General features: G+C 44.9%; 1 protein-coding gene across 8 annotated transcripts in view; it reads left to right on the top strand.

Moving 5' to 3' along the window:
• Positions 1–18,966, top strand: part of VEGFC (vascular endothelial growth factor C) — a 249,332-nt gene that overhangs the window by 155,055 nt on the left and 75,311 nt on the right. For 4 of the 8 annotated variants that reach the window (XR_013930816.1, XR_013930817.1, XR_013930818.1 and 1 more), the window contains exon 1: positions 1–2,151. The exons of 2 other annotated variants lie outside the window; for them this stretch is intronic. Coding sequence is in view for 2 of the 6 variants with exons in the window: in XM_080405155.1 (XP_080261281.1) it covers positions 2,008–2,151 (144 nt within the window). In the remaining 4 variants the exon portion in view is untranslated. Of the gene's footprint in view, positions 2,152–2,804; positions 2,829–18,966 lie in introns of those variants that run through there. 2 more of the 8 variants (XM_080405155.1, XM_080405152.1) reach the window with 2 other exon arrangements.

The following is an 18,966-nucleotide window of genomic DNA, read 5'->3' as shown; positions in this document are numbered from 1 at the left end:
ACGTGCTGCAAAAGAACTGGCTTTCTACACCAGTCTGTGACGTTTCTGAGGGATTTTAACATGTTGAAACTCAAATCATTAATGGCATATTTCTATTTAGATGGGTTTTGCATCCTGGATTATGCTCTCTTTAGGCTTTAATCCTATGCTTTGATCGGCAGCGCTGTAAGGGTCCTCTGAAGAACAATAGGCTCCTTAATTTATGTACACTACTTTATATCTTTATAGCTGTTCAACTTAACTTCTATTTCTGTCTTTGCTTCATCGCTTCACTGTTGCGAAGATGTTAAAAAATTGTTAGCGCTTAAATAACTTTCTAGAAACTATAAAAACTTCTAAAATGCAGATCTGCTTAAACGTTAGATTTCATTCTGATTGCAAATGACATGATTACTTCTTAGCATTGAAATAATTGATTTCTGTAGCAGCAAGCGGAAATACCACCTTGAACGTGATAAAAAAAGAAATCAAAAAGAACAGGGGGTACCTCGAGGCCTGCTGGGGACACCTTCATGCAGAACCCCCAGAATGTTGTTCCCTGAGCAGGTACATAATGGGATTCCCGAAGAATAAGAGCAGCATAACGTGAGCAGAGGGCCAGTATCAAGCCAAGGCAGCCAGGGATCTGCCCCCACAGTTCGTTCCCATACAATCTTGTTACCAAAATACGTATAAGTGATGCAGAACAATTTGAAATGCTTTCTAAATATTTACACATGGTTCAATAATGCTGTTCACATTGAGCAAAGATAATAGTACAGGGAATAGAACTTCTTCCTTTTTGTAGCTGAGATTTGGGCAGGCTGTAGTGTGTTGCTTTGTTTAGCAATGTGCAATCTCTTTTGGTTTTACTGTTTGACTTTTTTTTTTTTTTTCCACTTTTAATCACAGTGTAACTGGAACGCAGTATCTACGCTGTTTTATTTAGGGCTCTGAATGGGGTGTAACTTCTGTTCAAAGAGGGCTTGTGATAGGTCACCGATAGGAAGGCTACGAGTAAATATGGCACTCTTTGGATTATTCCGTTTCTGACATGGCCAAATCTTTTTCTCTCTGGCCAAAAAAAACCCGCACACTCGCCCCAGCGAGGCTGCCGGCGCTGCTCCGCACGAGCCCGTTAGGATTAACAGCAATTTTGGTGCACGATTTCCTTGTGTGCGCTTCGCCCGGCTTCACCCGTTGGTTTCCGAGCAGAACGACCCAAGGGGGCACTTCGCTGTCCCCTCGGGGCGGGCCGAGCCGGGCTGCGCGGGGCCGCCTGCGCCCCGGGGCACTGCGGGGGCCCGGCCTGCTCGGCCCCCTCCGGCACGGGCGGCCCGTTGCCCGCGGTGCGGGGCGCTCCGCTCCCCGGGGCGCCAGCGCAGCGCCAGCGGCAGGCGGCGCCGCAGCAGCAGCAGCGGGAGGAGGAGGAGGAGGAGGAGGAGGAGAGGAGGAGGAAGGCCGCCGGCGGCCCGCCGCTCGCCGCGCAGAGGCGCAGGCAGAGGGCGCTTTCGCCATGCGCGGCCCCCGGCGCCGCCGCGCAGCCCCCGGCGCCGCCGCGCACCCCCAGGCCGCGCTGCCGCTGACAGCGTCCGGAGAGACCTCGGCGGCGGGCGGAGCGGAGCCCCCGCGGCCCGGCCCGGCCCGGGGCGAAGGCAGCGCCGCGGTTGCGACCGGCCGCTCGCTCCTCTCCTTCCCTTCCCTTCCCTCCTCCTCTCTGTGCTTTCCACCTCCCCTGCTCCCGAGTGAGCGCAGCCTCGGATGTCCGGTTTCCTGGTGGGTTTTCTACCTGGCAAACTCCGGGTAACTTCGGTGAGAATTTGTAAAGCGGCTGGGAAAGTTGGGAGCTCCCCCGCAGGCGCCTGGGAGCTGCTGCTACCGCGTCTTCTCCATCCCACGGATTTTACTGCCTTGGATATTGCGAGGGGAGGGAGGGGGGAGAGGAAGAGAAGGAGCCTCGTAATTTCGCCTGCATTCCTCCAAGCGCCCCGCGGCCCGGCTGCGCGCCCGCCCCGCCGCCCTCGCACAATGCACTTGCTGGAGGTGCTCTCCCTGGGTTGCTGCCTCGCCGCCGGCGCCGTGCTCCTGGGACCCCGGCAGCCGGCCGCCGCCGCCGCCTACGAGTCCGGCCAGGGCTACTACGAGGAGGAGCCCGACGCGGGGGAGGTAAAGGTAAGCCCGTGCCCCGGCCGCAGATGCCAGCGCGTGTGGCTCCCGGCCCGTTTGAACGGACCTCTTGGAAATCCCACCGAGGAAAATACTTGGGAGAAGACTTTTTTTTTTTTCTTTTTGTGTGTGTGTGTGTGCGCGCTGCTGTCCTTTACATGTGAGGGAAGGATATCTTTTAAGGACACACACAAAAAATTGCCTGGGTTTTCAGGGCTGCTGGAGGGAAGGTTGCACGGGGAGCAGCCGTACTTACAAAGAAACGCAAAACACCTGATGGGCAGAGGCAGCCCGAGGGCTCCGCGCCGGCCGTGGTGCTGGGGCTGCCCGGCGGGCTGGCCCGGCCGCGGCGCCGCCGTTCGCAGCGGAGCTCGGACGGGGCGGGACCCCCGGGCCGCGGCGGGACCCCCGCGGGCGGGTGGCGGCCGTGCCGGGGCTGCCTGGCGGCGGGGTCCGGCGGCGGGCCGGGGGCGGCGCGCCGAGGAGCAGCTGAGCGCAGCAGCAAGCGGCGAGGGAGGTGTGGGGGGACGGTGACAACAAACCCCGAGAATTTCCATTTGTTGAAAAGCGTCTTGGAGTTACTGACGCTGCGGGTGAGTTGCTGCTGCGTGACGGAGTTGCCGAGAGGTGCAAGGTGACACTCGGGTCTGAAAATGTTCGTTCTGCCCCGGCGCATGCTGAAGGCTGGGCTTAAATTCTCAGTTCCAGCCACAAATACTTATAATTCTGCGTTACTTTCTCTTTGCATAGGAAGTTTCATAACGTAGAATTCCCAGTACTTCGGTACTTGTGGGTTTGCAGTTCCCGGTATGCTGATGCATAAACCCGATGCCTGTGGCTGTATGAGCACGCGGCATTATTGGGAAGTTCTTTGATGTCTGGGCTTCTAACAACTCTTACTCTCGTCTTGTTGTTTTGAAAGATTTCTGAAATACTTAGTGAAGGCAGTGATGACCCAGCTCATTCATTATACGCTGCAGTATGGGGCAGGGAGGGAAGTGTGTGCATTAAAAGTTGAGCAGATGTTCTGATTTTTAGGTGTTTTTCTCATGCTGTTTGTTTTACTGAATGGAAAAGCTTGGGAGATTTTATCGTAACTACATGGGAAGTCAAGTTCTGATAGCGTACGTTAGCTGTATTTATTTCAGGTATTCAAACTGCTGTAGACCGTATATTGTTCACAGAATTCATGCTTTTCAAATAATACTCTGCATGGAAAAGGTTACTGAGTTTACTGTAGTCTCTTTTAAAATACTTTAATTACAGCCGAATGCTTACGCTGCAACGTTCCAAATGCTAACGTGCTATCAGTGATCATATTGCTTAAGTGTTTATCAAGAATTTTTTAAATGTAAGTATTTAAAATTGGAACACAGAATCAATCCAGCTGGTCACTCTTATCACTTAAACTATTTATAAAAAAAAAAAAACAAAACCCAACCCAACCCAAAATACAACTTAGTGAAGGGTAAAAATACCTCAAGCCTTTCCAGGCCATGACTGTAAGTCATTATTTACTGGGTGAAACTGGCACGTGAGCTGTAAAGCCTCAGAATAGTTTATGCTGAAAAGGTAGAAAGACTCTAAACTGGAGTACTGTGCATATTTTGTGCACCACAGGTGCTGAGATTGAACAGCTGGTAGCGAAGGTGTTCTCCTAAGTGAGGCGGTATATGTTCCCATGCACGTGTTGTGGACAGTCACTCTGTTTCTTGAAGGAACCTCAGAGTCCTTGGGAGCTGCCGCTGTAGTGCATTGTGAGGAAGTGCAAGTGCTCCCTGGAAAAAGGGGAACTGTCAGCAAACCGAGGGAAGAAAGGTCAAGAGACTGGGAAGTGAGTGGGATAGCATGTGTTAAGCTATTATGTTAACAGAAAAATGTTTTTGTGCCTGACTACTGGTGAGTAGCAGAGAGAGAGAGAATGTCTCTGGATCCAAGCAGACTTAGGCATGTTGGAAGTTGTGGTTGAGAGTTTGTTGCTATTGCTGGAATTGGTTGAGTACTGTGCATATTTGTGCCTGTGATGAGAGCATGTTGAGATGAATGTCTGAAGTAATTATGAAAGGATTAAGTAAGTAAACTCTTATGTAATCATTTCAAGGAAAATATGATTATATTGTCAATAAAAAGCCATCTGCTTGAACTTTCTTAACTTCAATGAAAAATGCATGACCACTTGACTTTGTGTGCATAGATACTATGTTTTCTCTGTTTTCACTTTCCATCCATACACCATACTGCTGTACATTAAACTGATGCCCAGTGCAGATCATGCAGCCTTTTGGGTCAACTCTTTCACAATATCTTTCTTTACTGCTATTTTAAGGACCTCAGCTTCAGCAACATTTTAAAAATAAGTATGAAGTTGAGGGTCCGCTAACATGGGAGGAAAACCTGGGAAGAAAATAAGGGTATTATGTTTTTATGCAGGTAAGTGTTATGCATTAATCTTGTCCTAGAGATTTGCAGCAACTTGGAAATATTACAGGTATAAATAATAGTAGTTCTTCATACGCATGTCTTGCAAGGGCATGTTCTGCAGCAAGTGGGCACTGATAAAAATTGTGCAACGCTGCCTCCCCCCCCCCCCCCCCTTTTTTTTTTTCAGCCTGAGGGTAAAGTTCATTATTTAACAAGCTTACAGGGCCCAGATTAATACTTTTCAGCTGAACTGTCTGCTCAGTGGGATAGGAATGAATCTCACCTGTAAATCACCTCTTTGAGACCTCCTGCAGTGCAGGTAGGTTGACCTGATGAGGTGACCCCCTGGCAGCTGCTCACCACCTCTCCTGACAGGACAGGAGGCTAGGCGGCCCCCAGCTCCCCCGCTGTGGCTGCTGTGGAAGGCGACCTGGTATTTCAGTTCTTTCTGCTGAAGGTGAAATGGGGGAGCCAGCCCTCCTGTCCCCAGACTCCCCGCAGCTTGGGAGGGACCTGCTGCCCAGCAGAGATGCTCGGAGCAGCCGTAGCAAGGAGAGGGTGAGGAGCTGTGTGATACCAGTGACTTGGAACTTTAGCTCCTTGTACTGTCTATTCAGATGTTAATAACTCTTACAGTGTGTTTAGTCTATTAAACTTGTTCTTTAGGTAGTTTTGAACTGGGAACCTGTGCTGGGTATAGGCTGTCTACCTGGGAGGGCACAGTATCTACAATAAGTAAAATAATTCTTGCTTGTTTGCTGAAGGTTTCAGAACGAACTGGAAGGACTACACAGGCATTCTGAGCGTGTATTAAAATGTCCTGGGTTATGGAAATGAAGGTGTGACAGTAGCATGTACCTAGACTGCATTAATGGTAAGAGGATAACGACAGCAGGAGTCAGTTAGTGTGCTAACGGTAATTGGAAAGAAGCCACACAGCTGGGAGGGCTTGCTGTAGCTGCACTTCGTATTGTTGCATAGTCAAACCCTTAGGATTATACAAGAGCAATACTGGTCAGCTGACCCACACAGTTTTGAGAGGTTTAATGTGAGAATTCTGAGTTTTGTATTAGAATGGGAATAGCAAGTGGAAATGTTATTTGCCTGTTCTAAGGTGCATCCCTGAAAGCAGCATTGGGGCCTCTTTACACAGATAGCAACGAGGTACAGAACAGTCTTTGTGCTGTGACTCAGTGATTTGCTTTCTGCAATGGAAACAGGTGTGTTTAATTGCCATTTATCTTGGATGCAACCTCAGCTGAGAGATACCTTTTTTTTTAATTATTAGTATTTTAAGATTATTTTAAATCTGACCTAATCATAAAATGTGGCTAGTTGATGACTAATGGATTTAAAATACTGTTAGTGTGGGAGTGGGGGGAAAAGCAGTGTGTTAGTTTCTGGGGTTTCCTCCTGCCACTCTATCTTGATGGTGTGATCTCAAACGTGTTGGTTTTATGGCCACCTCTTAAGTCTGTGAAGTGTTGCCTTACTCTGTGTTGTGATGTTACATGCACTGGTGAGAAAGGAGGCTAGATTTTCTGCTCTCAATACAAGCGTAAACCTCACTCCAGTACTCAAGCGGTGCTAAATTGAGTGGGGAGAATGCTACTTCTTTCTGCTGTTGCCGTTTTGTCTGTTGCAACTTTCTTTTTTGTGTGAGTAGCCAATCTCTTTTTCTCAGACACACACGTGTACACAGAAAGATGCTGTCTTTTTCTTTTTAGAAGCACAATTTGTATCAGATACAATGGGATGGACATAAGTAATACAACAGGACCTGCTATAAAGACTAAACAGTGCTTCTGCAAACATTATTATTAAACTTTGGCCTAGCTTTCTGTGTGAGTAGAGTACAATGCGAAGTTCTAAGAGCTCATGGCACACTCTAGTTCTCAGTGTAGGCGTGTGCATGCCTGGGTATCTTGTGTAAGTACACTTGTGTGCCTGTGAAGGACTTCATGGGATTGCTGCTGACAAATAAACGCACTTCTGAAGGCTCTGAAAATGCTTTGGGGATCACCTTAACTACCTCGAGTGCTTGGAGGCGTACAGAAACATCCCGTCAAAAAAAAAAAGTATTTTTACGCTCGCTTGGGTTCAGTGCATGTTTGAAAGCCTTACTTGTTCATCAGGGTGGTGTGTCTGCTTATTGTAGTAAAAACAAACTAGGACTTGTTCTTCGGGCTGTTGCATCTGAGGGTGGTGATAGTAATCCTCTCCCACTGATACCCTGCACCCAGGGTAGGAAGTCTGTCTAGAACCTTGTGTTCGGCTGCTGCTCTTTTGAATGTGGTCAGTGATTCATTAAAGCAAAATGCTTGGAACAAAGGGATCCAACTGAAGCCAGGCTGATATTCTATGAAGTTTAATATCCCATGCAATGTAAAAAAATTGCTACAGCTGTTTGTAGAATTAATTATAAGAAATTCCAAGCAAGGTCGTTATATGAAGGTTGTAAGCTCTTTCGAAGCCTAAGTTGCTTCTTAGAAGTTTGGTTTGGTAAGGTATTGGGTTTTTAGTGAGTAGGGTAGGTATGATTGTGTTCACTATCTATGATAAACATCAGTACTTTTTTCTTTTTCTTTTTTTTTTTCCCCCCCTAATTCCACCTTCTAACCTGAGTGATATGTAATACCAGGTTGCCCTCCATATATGTGTGTATGTGCTTCAAAGGCACTAATGGTTGCAACTGAATTTTAATTTAAAACATTGACAGCTTAGGGGGAACCATGGGGGATTGTTGTTTGAATTCCTTTTGTATATGAATTTGTCAGCTTGCTTTTCTTGCCTTGTGTTTATCTGTCACCATAATTTTTTCTACTGTCTTAATATTTGTGTGGCTATTTTTTCCCCCTCTGTTGCATTTCAGACTTTAGTTAGGAAATAACTAAACTGTAAGCCATTTATTCTTCTACTCTTCCATTGTAATAATTTTAAACCAATCCACCTAGCTCTGGAGTAATTTTTTCTCTTTTAGCACTTCCTGACTTGTCTAAGATGGCTATAACTCCTTATAAATATTTATTTATATAATTGCAGAGACTGCAATTGCCAGTGGAGTGAAGGAATGTTTTGTTAAGTTGCTTCTCTTTAGTGAAGTAACCAAGAGGAATGGTGTCCTCTGGGGAGGGAGGAGGACAAAACACAGGAAGAACACCTTTGATAACTGAATTTAAAAAAAATAATAGTAGCGGCTGTATTTTGGCTATATTGTGGTCTTCGCTGAGTATGGGTAGTAAATTCTGTTTTAGGATATGTTATCTTCCTAGATGTAGTTACTAATCCAATACAAGTTCTGCAGGAAATTTTTGGGATCCTGATTGTGGTTAACTTCAATGAAAGATGATTGCTTGGGGAAGTCAATGATATGAATTATATATATATGAATTATATATTATATTGTCACCTCAAGCCTTATAGTACTCCATATTGTTCACATAATGGCTTCACCTACTCAGTGACAATTTTCAAATGGCCTGACTGCGAGGATGCAGCTTAAAAAGTATTGAAGGTGTTTTGCATCCTGTTCCTCATTGACTAAAGAAGGGCTTTTTATCCTGGGCGAGGGAAAATACTGGCAAAGAATTGGACAATTCTTGGAAGACACCAGAGGGCTGCTGGGGAGCAAGGGATGTGGCTGTTTCCTTCTGGCATCGCAAGTGTGGCACCCCCTGTGTTACTCCTACCTGCTTGTGACAGCGTTGCGAAGTAAGAAATTTCAGGAGTTTGGTATCATCTAGAACAAAATCCTTTACACCATTAAACGGTTTCATTCTTTGACTTCCTTTATCTGAGAATCTGTTGAGAGACAGAGGAGAGGAATTCAGCAGAAGAGATTGCTTCTGAGAACAAATGTACCGTTTGGCTATTTCATCTTTTTTTTTCTCCCCCCCCCAAAAAAAAAGATCCATAGTAACCCCCCTCATCCCCTCTATGTATATGTGTGAAAGTTTTGGGAGACTTGTAAAGGTGGTCAAAAAGAATAGGTACCCGGCTGTCCCGCCGCGTTGGGCCATGGTGCAGCCTCACGCCGAGCGCCGTGGGCAGGCCTGGGCCCCGCCATTCAGGAAGGATGGGCAGGTCCCTGGAGGCCTCCAGAGGGGGACAACAAAGCTGGTGAAAGGGCTGAGGGCAGGTCCTGTGAGGAGCGGCTGAGGACTTTGGGGGTGTCTGGTCTGGAGGAAAAGAGGCTGAGGGGCGACCTGGCTCTCTGCGGCTGCCTGAGGAGGGGCGGCGGAGAGGAGAGGGAGGTGCGGCGCTCTTCTCCATCCCTGGGAATGGTTCCCAGCTGCGCCAGGGCAGCTTTGGGCTGGACATTAGGAAGCATTTCCCTAGGGAGAGGGTGAGCAAACGCTGGAACAGGCTTCCTGGGGAGGTGCTCCGTGCCCCGGGCCTGCCCGTGTTTAAGGGGCATTTGGACGGTGCCCTGAAGAGCACGCTGCAACTCTTGGCCAGCCCTGAACCCGTGAGGCAGCCCGACTAGGTGGCTGCTGTAGGTCCCTTCCAACTGGGATGTTCTGTTCTAGCATCTGGAGGTGACCGGTGTTACACCTTTGAAGCTGGTGAAAAGCGAGTGTGAACCCCCCTGGAAGGAAGGGCTTTCCTGGGCAGGGTGGCTGTGCCGCGCTGCCACAGAAGGGCAGAACGGGCGGCTGCTTTGGCTCTTCAAGAGAGGCACGGGATGGCTCGCCGCGCTCACGCTGCCAGAGTTCAGGGCTCACATAGATGGAGCACGAAGCAACAGAGCCAAACCCATGTGCCAAGCCAGAAAAAGCAGCAACGCCTCAGGTTCTGCCGGGGATATTGTGCAGCAAGACGTGGAAACCCAGAGCAACAGCCTCCCATCTTGAGCTTCAGTTCCACTCCCCTGGCCAAGCCTGCGGAAAAGCAGATCATTTGGAAGCAGCAAAACTACTCTGGTGTCCTTCAACTTTCTTTGACCGGACAATTCAGCAGAGCAAATACATTTGTGGTAGACTGCTCCAGCTATCCAGAATGTACTTGCTGCATTAGTCATGGTACTTAAAGCCAGAAGAACTGGCCAAATACAGCTTCAGGTGTTAGCTGCCATCTACTTACTCATTTGTGTAAACAGTGACATGTTTGGGGGTTTTGTTTGTTTGTTTAGTGTGTGTGTGTATGTTTGAAATTGACTGAGCCAGATACAGCTGGTAAGTGAGCTCTACAGTTTGCTGAAGTAAGAGTCTCATTAGAGAGACAAAGCGCAGCAATTTTAGAGGTTAAGGTATTAATTACTTCCAGGTCAAACATTAATTATAGTATATAAAATGTATATAATTTTGTATTATAATTATAATTCAAGTAAGATCCATTCACCCCTTTCCAAGTAGGTGGCTAATACTCATTACCCATATACACAATCACGTGAAGAAAAGCTGGTAGGTGGTGTTCAAGGTGTGCTGTCTGCGGGCAGTGGGATCCACATCCCTGCTTCGCCCACTGGGTTCTTGGATCTTACAAGATTCTTGCCGAGGAAGCAGTGGTAGGGCGCTGTACGTGGGTTCCCTTTGCTAGCTCCCCTGTGACCCAGAGCAAGCCCAAAGGGACACTGCACTGTCCTGTCCGTGCAGCTCCTGAGCACCAAGCCTGGGATCTGTCAACTCAGATTCACGCTTACCTGCACTGGAAAGTGCTCAAACAAATCTGAGTTCCAGGAGCTGGCCACGTAGGTAGTCTCACTTTGTTCTGTATGCATATTAAAGATCTAAATATATGCATATTAACATGGAGAAAGAAAAAAAAATCTGAAGATTTTAAAACGTAAAGAAAGCTTGAGGAGCGAAGAAAATTGTAAGCAAAAAGTTGCTTGAACAGCTTTGGTTTTGTTTGTTCCTTAAAAAAATGGAGAGGATGTTTCTCGCCACAAGAGCATTGGAAGTAATTTTGAGAGGTTTTTTAAACAGATATATTTTCTTTGGAAGTGTTGCCTTTGGAGCTCTGAGAATTCACTAGTCTTGACTGTCATTCTTCTTGACTAACAGCTGTTGAGTATTGCAAACTGTGTTACAGCTTTGTGGCTGCTGTGAATTGGAAACTAGGAGGATACCATGAAAGTAGGTTTCACTGGAAGCCAAAGAAGGTGTTTATATTTTGTAGCCCTAAAAGGATCATTCATTATTTGGTGTACTGCTGAGGATAAAATCTCTGCTTATTTGCATGCTCACTGTTACTTAGAGAATGCCACTTCTGCTGTTTATGCTTAGAAATAATAAAGGAAAAAAATGAACTTCAGTCATTCCAGTTACACGTATTTGTAGCTGGCTGCAGACGCACTTGACAGAAACATACTTTGCCTGTATATTTAATAGTGCTGAGACTCTTGATGGAGATGATGTATAACACTTGCAGAATCGCTGCTTACCGTTTGATTAGCAGTGCAATTAACTGTCTAAGGAAACCAAGAAATAAACTTGCGAGGTGGCGCCTTATTGACGTGTGTCCCTTGCCTGGGGACAGATGTTTCCAAATTAAACCGGAGCCTACTTCCTCTTCACCCCACCCCAGCCAATCTTGCGTAACAGGCAGTGTGCTGCTGCGGGACAAACGTGACCATTTACTTTCAGTTTATTCGTGTATGTTGAGGTGCACATGTTAAGATTTCAATATCTCTTTGCCATAAGGCTGATTTTATTTCCTTCATATCACTGAAATATTCTGTGATTTGGAGGAAACAAGGCTATCTTGTTAGTAATAAGCAGGCTTACACTGTGGAATCGCAGTAGATTCAGCAAACATGGAGAAGTGTTTTTTCCAGGAAGGAAGATAGCAACGGACAATTATTTTGTCTTTCCAGTTGGGTGTGTTTCTAGCTGGCTAGAGAAGAGCAAAACGTTGGTTCATTTAAAAATACCAAGAAGCCTGTTGTGCAAGCCATGGGGCACAGCTTTCAGGAGAGCATTAACAGCTGCTAAATATTCCACTGCCATGACTATTCGAATATGGTGGGTATTGGCCTGTCTCCTTTGTAAAGTCTCATGGCCTTTCATGGAGGTTTCATCTAAACTGGCCGGGCAGCAAAAGCCGAGAGGTCAGGCTCAAAGTCAAATCCTCCAAGTGTCTCCTTCCTTGCTTGCTGGAGTGTTAGTGACGCTGAGTTTGTGCCTTCTGCCTTGTGTCCCCAGGTGCGCCCTGAGACATGAGAATGTATGGTTTGAACGCACAGCTGTGAAAGGTCTGGGCTCCTGTGGTGTGCACTGCGGGTGGGCAGCGCCTGGCTGCCTCCCTGCAGTTGCTTCCGCCTGCCAGGAATGCTGTGTTAGTGGTATTGGGCACGTGAGGTTGTCTGGACCCCTCTTAGGAGGGGATTCACGGTGTCTGTGCTGGAGGAGGTGGGTTTGGTGAACGGTCTGGATTCAGACTGAGATCAGGCTGCGGTAGAGCAGCGAATCTGTTGATAAAGGGTTGTCCCTGCAGTTACTGTTCCCTCCAGTACTGTGGTGCTCAAGTGAGAGTAAATGCAGCCTGCACAGCTAAAAGGTGTGGAAAGTGATGCGTGAAAAAATGCCTTTTTTTTTTTTTTTTTTGCCTGAGAAGAGCTGTCTATTTTTCTCTAATATGTGAAAATTATGAGGATCTTTAATGAGAATCCAGCTTCCCCCCTTCCCCCAGGTGTTCACATCACTAAAAAAAAAAAAATAATGAAAGGAATAAAAAGCTTTAGAGAAGTTCTGAGTATTTTCCTTTCCAAAGTATCTGTGGACGGGCTCATAAGCCAGTAAAGGCACACTGAACCACAGTCTTGGAGCAGGAGGTAGAGGAAGGAGCAACAAAGGATTTTCAGGGGGCAGGATCATGCTTCAGAGGAAGGAAGAGTTAGGCCATTCTGTTGCATCAGGTGGAACTAAAGAATTAGGAAAACTAAACTGAACAGTCATTACTAATGTGGATTAACAGCATAAAAAAGGCTCTTTGTAGTAATGAAACTCTCTGAATATCTTAGTTAACGGTTTCAGAAAATTAATGAAATTTTCAAATCCTCATCTCTTATAACAAACAGATGATATATATTTTTCCCTGGAGCCTGTAAGTTGCTGCTTTACTCCATGATTAGTTGGCTTATGGTTATTTACTTTGAGTGTTGAAGTCATGTAAGAGTAGAGGAGTGGCTGTACCCGGTCAGACAAAACCCCTGGTTAGCCCTATATGCCCTTTTCAACGGTATCCAACACAGGATATCATCTTGTTGGACAGCCCCAGTGCACAGCCACTGGTATGGCAGAGGATGACGGAGAGTGGCGTTGGAAACCTCATGCACAGCATGAGGAGAAATCCGTCACACCTTCCCCCTCACAGCCCCTTCTCCGCAGTTGCTTTCAGGTGAAAGCTGCCCTTCGGCCATAGGCATGTCTTTTCCTGCAAGAAGGCAGCACCCACTGAGTCCTGGCCCCTAAACATTTCTTTTCTTTTTTTTTTTTTTTTTTTTTTTTCTTATATCTTCTGTCCTGTGAGCTGCCCTGCTTGAATCCCACGTAGGGAGCTTGTGCAACATCCAGCTGTTTTGTCCCCAACCATCCCATGGAAACGGCTTGAGAGATTTGTGCTCTGCTTGCTTTGTTTCTTCAGCCTTGTGGCCCACAGGCCATGTTCAGGAGAAGCTCTGAAACCCGGGGATGCCGGCATGTACCTGCTGCTTGTTCCTTGGCCAGCTGGGGACTTCAGCTGGAAAAGCCAACAGCAGGCGTGGGACGTTTACAGGGTCCCCAGGCTCATCGTGGGTTTTTTAGTGAAAGGGCACCCATGGCAACGTGCACCTGGCTACAGCCACTGTTCTGCCTCTTCCAGTACCTCTTCGGGTTTTTTTGGCTGGACTTCTCTTTTTATTTATGCCCTTACCATCCAAGGCCCTGCCAAATTACGGGACCTACTTGACAACATCCTTCTGAGCAAAGAAATGGAAAGTGTCACTACATGCTTACAGACTGTTGGCAGCTGTGGACTTCCTTGCCTTAAATGATGGGGGAGTGGGGGGGGATTACTTTGTTTTCTTTTATTTAATAGCTTTCAGTTGACTGTTATCCTACGTGTTATCTAGGTGCTTATTGAACCCACAGAAGCTTTTGACATCAACACCTTTTGGTATCAAGAAGTTTGACTTTGAGTGGATGTTCTGTTTACTATATAGAATAGTAAATTAAAAAAAAAAAAAAAGCCTCAGAACTGAAAGAACCATTCCCTTTGCTTGTCTTGAGCCTGACACCTGTTAATTATTTATGAAACTTATCCAGTCCTTGTCCTGGACGAGGCCTGGAACAATTCTGTTTGTACTGCTTGTGGTTTTTATTGAGTCCTCCTCTCATTGTTTCTTAGGCTAAAGATCCTTCAGTTAGGCAAACTGCTTTTTGTAATGAAGCTGTTCCTTACCTTTGATCATCTGACTTCGTACGTTTATTTCTCTTTGAAACTGTAGAACAAGGAGAGGGGAGAGCCAGTCTGCACACTGGATTCCACTGTGGGACGCCACAGACACAATGATGTTTTGTTCTCTTTCCTAATAATTCCACTTACATTTATTTTAAAAGTGTGTCTTGATTGTAGAGTATTTTGTAACATGTCAGATGTGAGTATGATTAAAATGTCTCTTTTAAAGAACTACCCATATTTATACTGAAGAACTGGATGGGGGAAGGCATTTCATAGTTATTACTACTTCCTCAAAATTCACATAAAAGCTGTTCTTAGGGGCCTGTTTCAAGATGATGTATGATTATTTAACCTGTGTGTTCATTATGCTTTGAATGTGTTTCTGCCTGCCACATGTGCGCAGTGAGAGATTTAATGGGACTAGCCATCTTCTGAGTTACGTGACCTGTATCTTTAATGTCCTTAATGATTTTTTATGAAACGGGATGTGCTCTCAGTGATCTGTGAAATATGCCAGCGATCTCGCAAAGGTTGTTTATACCCGTTAACACTATGATGTTACTGTCAGGCAAGATTTGTGGCAGCTTAGTTACATGCACTAACTGGGTGCATTCGACTATGCAAATTTATCAGGAACCTTCGTACGCTTGCAAATGCTCAGATACATGTCAAGCATTGCTTAAAGCATATGAATATAAGAAACACCCCACTAGGGCAGAATTATGGTCTGCACAGGCAAGTGTTTGGCCTCTGCCAGTCTCAGCAACACATGCTGTCCTGTTTGAGGAACACACTGGGGCTTAAGGCACACTGCTCCCCTCATACCCGACTGAGGGTGTTAGCAGACATGCCCCTGCCTCTGTCCTCCGGTATCTCTTCATGGACATCTTGTCCATGGGTCTGTCTAGTTTCATACTGAAGACTAGCGCTTAGTAGATACTGAACTACTTCATACCAGGACGGCGCCCGTTTGGGTACAGTGGAACTTCTTTGATTTTGGTGACTTACAGTATCTGATAATATTCTCTACTTACCTCTTCTTTGAATCTTGTGTGTTACATGGGCACAAAATTTATTTTCAGCACTTAGAAAATAAATCTTGTTGTTTATTTTGGGATATATGGGGTAAATGTTGTGAAATTTTCAAAGACTAAAGTAAAGAAGAAACATAAATGTGTCATTTAATACTTTCATACTTACATTTCAATCAAATACAGATGTGTTTTTTCAATCAGATACAAATGTGTGGTTTATATTTTGGCCAGTCGCAGGGACTGGGTCCAATGTCAGATATCCCCCCACCCCCTTCGTTAAGAGGCTGATTCTGGTTTCATTTTTAGACCTTTATTACATGCATGGTGTCTCTTCAGTTGCTGTCTGCCTGTGGTTTTGCCAGCTTTGGGCACTATTTTCCTCGAATCAAAACCTGTAGCCCTTTTAGGATGCTAATATGCTGCCTGGAACCCTTACTATGGATTTGTTTGTAGGAAGTTCCATCTTCCAAATGCCACTTGGTCAGCACAGGTACAGTGCCAAGTACAGGAGTAAACCGTGAGATCCTGTCTTGCTCTTGATGCCTTACTCCATAGACAAGTATGGGAAGAGTTGCAGGAATATTTAGAGGAAGGTGGAGTTGGATCCTAAACAGCTAGATCACAAATTTCCTTTAATTCTCTTTTCTCCTATTCCAGGAGGAGTGAGAAGATAAGAAAATTAAGGGCAACCCTTCAGATTAAGGGTTATATAATGTGAGCTTGAGCAGACATCCACTGTTACCCCCTTAGAACCTTCTGCCCTCTCCCAAAGAAAATGAAGTCTTTTAGGGTTTGGATTTTTCTTTTTTCTCTCTCCTTGCATTCATTGTTCCTCCTTCTTCATGGTGTTGAGAGATCTTTCTTCTGTCTCACTAGAGGAGTACCATGTGCTGCTATGAGGAATTTGTGCATCTTACTAAGGGTTCCACTGAGGCATTTATGCTTAAATCCTTATGGCTATCATAGAGATATTATCCAACAAGTGATACATTGAATAAAATTGAAGTTCTGGTTAATAATCAGTTTTTTTCTTCTAAATACTTCTTCTATGTTTGTGTTAACCTATTGAATTCTGCTATTATTTTTCATATTCTTTACTACAACTGTGTAAACTATTTAGCTTTGATTTTATTCTCTTGCCTTTCATAAATAACATGCACAATGAATTCCTTAAAATCTTACATTGTCATACAGCCCCAAACCTGTGGACTGTTTAATGCATGCTCTTGTAAACACTTGTACATATAAAGTGATCGTAAAAATATTTTTTTTAATTTTTCAACTGCCTAATGAGGTAGTTATTGAAATGGAAGCTTATTCTGAGCCAGAGCAAGGTGTGTTCATTAGCTAACTGGTTTCATTAGAATGGGAATTTCCCTTTCACTTGATGAGTTAGTGCAGTTTTGAGGATTTTAAAGTAAATGCATAGTCTTACTAAGATGTGGAACTAATTGCTTATCTTATAAGACTTGTACTGATAGCTGAATAACAATCTTGAAAGAAAACCGAAATTAATAAACCTTCATTTTGGTAATTGTTACAGTGACTGAGTTTCAGGCAGAACTACTCTTACCCACCGCTCGAGATTATTTTCCCACATCCTTTCATAAAATCACAATTACCATGCAAATAGCATCCTGATACTCTGAAATGGAAATGCTTTAGCTGGACTGCAATATTGGTTTCAGTGTCTTGTGGGAAATTGTACAAAAAACAAACAAACAAGAAAGCCCTGCAACCTCTCTGGTTCTACTCAGTTGATCACAAAGAGTGTGAGAAATTTCTACCACCCTCTTTTAAGGGCTCTTTCTTTATCTCATTGCAAACTCTGTCAGAGCTGTACCTGGGAAGGACAAATGTTGGTTTATGTTTTTGGTTTTTGAGGGGTTTTTGTTACTGAAATTGCAGTATTTTTACTTAAGAGTTGTGTGCAATAAATTAATTTGCTAGTGTAATTATGCTGCTGTAAGTAACACCACTATAAAGGTGTAATTGGTCATACCTCTCGGAGTCCAACCGTAGTAGCTGAAGAAGGCAGCGTATATAAGTGACAAGTTACTGCATTACATCTGGGCTGTGGTAAATAAGGCTGGACTTGTAGCATGAGTTTGACAGGAGAGGTGCGCTAGCCAGAAGCCTGCCTGTCCCTGTTCCCCTAGTTCTTACTCCTCCCTCTATGTGTTGGACAAGGTGGCATGGGGGAGGTAGGATAAGGGTACTCCTTTTGGTAGCGGCACGGATTTGTGCTGGATTATAGTGACCATGCAACAGTTTACTTATGAGTACTTTTACATGTTAAATGAAATATTTTAGGTAAATCACTTATAGTGACTGAACTTGATTTACTGTGTAGCAAAATCAATTAGGAGTAGTCACATGCATGATTACAGTGGTTCTTTTGTGGGTATATTACCTCCACACAAACACATCCTCATGAACTGTGACTGCCAGTGTGAACAGTTTATTCCAATAAAAGTGTCTGTTTCATTTAATTTTTGCAAATAATGAGAGTATTTATGTAGGTCTTACTGAGCAAAGTAATTTTGCTTTTTTGTATTTTTTTTCCTCCTCTCCTTACCTACATACAAAATTCAGTAATATTAAAGTGAAGGGCTGGTAATACTAGACCACATTGCTAATTTAACTAGTCAGCTATGTTTCCTGCAGGAGGTGGCCTAGGATCAACTATTAAGCTTCCACTCTGCTTTCTTTGTGATTAGATAGTGCAGTGGGTGTGTCCTATGTAGCGAGAGGGTGATCTGGTTAATGACATATTTGTGAACAGGTGGATTATTGCAACAAAATCCATGCAGTTCATGTGCAGTTAAACTTACGCTGACAGTTTGTAAGCCCATCCTTTGTTGGGTTATTATTCGTGTTAACATTGAATGGAAGTAGTTGTCCAAAATTATTTCTATAGAAGTACTGCAAGTAAAGTGATTGTGTTCCCTGTTAAACTAATAGAAGGACATAATCAAATACTGTTTACCTTCTACTTTGTACTTAGACTTTCAGCGACATGAATTCGGTGTCTGGAAACCTTTCTCCAGCTACAATATGAAGATTTATAATCAATATTTTGCAGTCGTCCTGCACAAATAATACACTCGCTTAGAGCCAAAATAAATCTAGTAGTACCACCAGGCATTGCAACCTTCAATGCGTGATGTATACGAATATGTACGCTACGGTTTGCTACTTCAGTAAAAATCAAGGGTTCAGAAGTTGCGCAGTGCTAGAATTAAAACCTCCATTTTTTGTGTGATGTTCTTCGCATAATCTTGGAGTTGCCTGATGTTCAGGGGCTTTGAAAAGATCAGCAAAAATGCCCCCGGTTCTGTCGTCGGAGTCCAGCGGACAGTCTTCAGTGGGGATGGGCCTGTGTGAGCAGCTTCCCAAAGCGTGGGGAGCGCTGCCTTTGCCTTACCTGCTCCTCCTGTCACCCCAGGTCCCAGCTGGTTCCATCCTCCTTCTCTGACTTTACTCCTCCATCTGACTGAGCGGGCTTTGTATGGAGAGCGGGGGTAAAGGGGCGCCAGCCGAAGTGCTGCCACCTCCCTCCCCGCAGCATGTGCTGGCCGTGCTGGACTTGATTTAAGAGCTGTGAATGGGAAGGAAGCTGATGCAGCTGAAGAGATGGAAGGCTGTGCCGTAAGACCTTTGGGTGGTTTTTGACTATTCAAGGCTGCGCAGTGCAAGTACTGAAATAGCCGAGGGGGCAGCAGGCTATGCCTTTAGGCTTCTGTCTTCCACCTCTTGAGCAGCTCCTGTGTTTTAAATATATCTCTGTTTCCTCCCTGCTTTCTTTACTACTTGCTTCTCCTCTTCTTTGAACTGTGAAATAATTTCATCTCTTCCCTTCTCCTTACGCGTCATCCTAACTTTTAATTGCCCTTTCTCATGGGAATAAATGGCAATGAAGCTGCACCAGGCTGTCACAGCTCTTTGATTCCTTTGACGTTTTGTCTCTGCATAGCAAATT

The sequence above is a fragment of the Falco punctatus genome, assembly GCF_963210335.1.
Source record: "Falco punctatus genome assembly, chromosome: 1".
Lineage (NCBI taxonomy): Eukaryota > Metazoa > Chordata > Aves > Falconiformes > Falconidae > Falco > Falco punctatus.
This window is presented reverse-complemented; position numbering and strand designations above follow the sequence as displayed.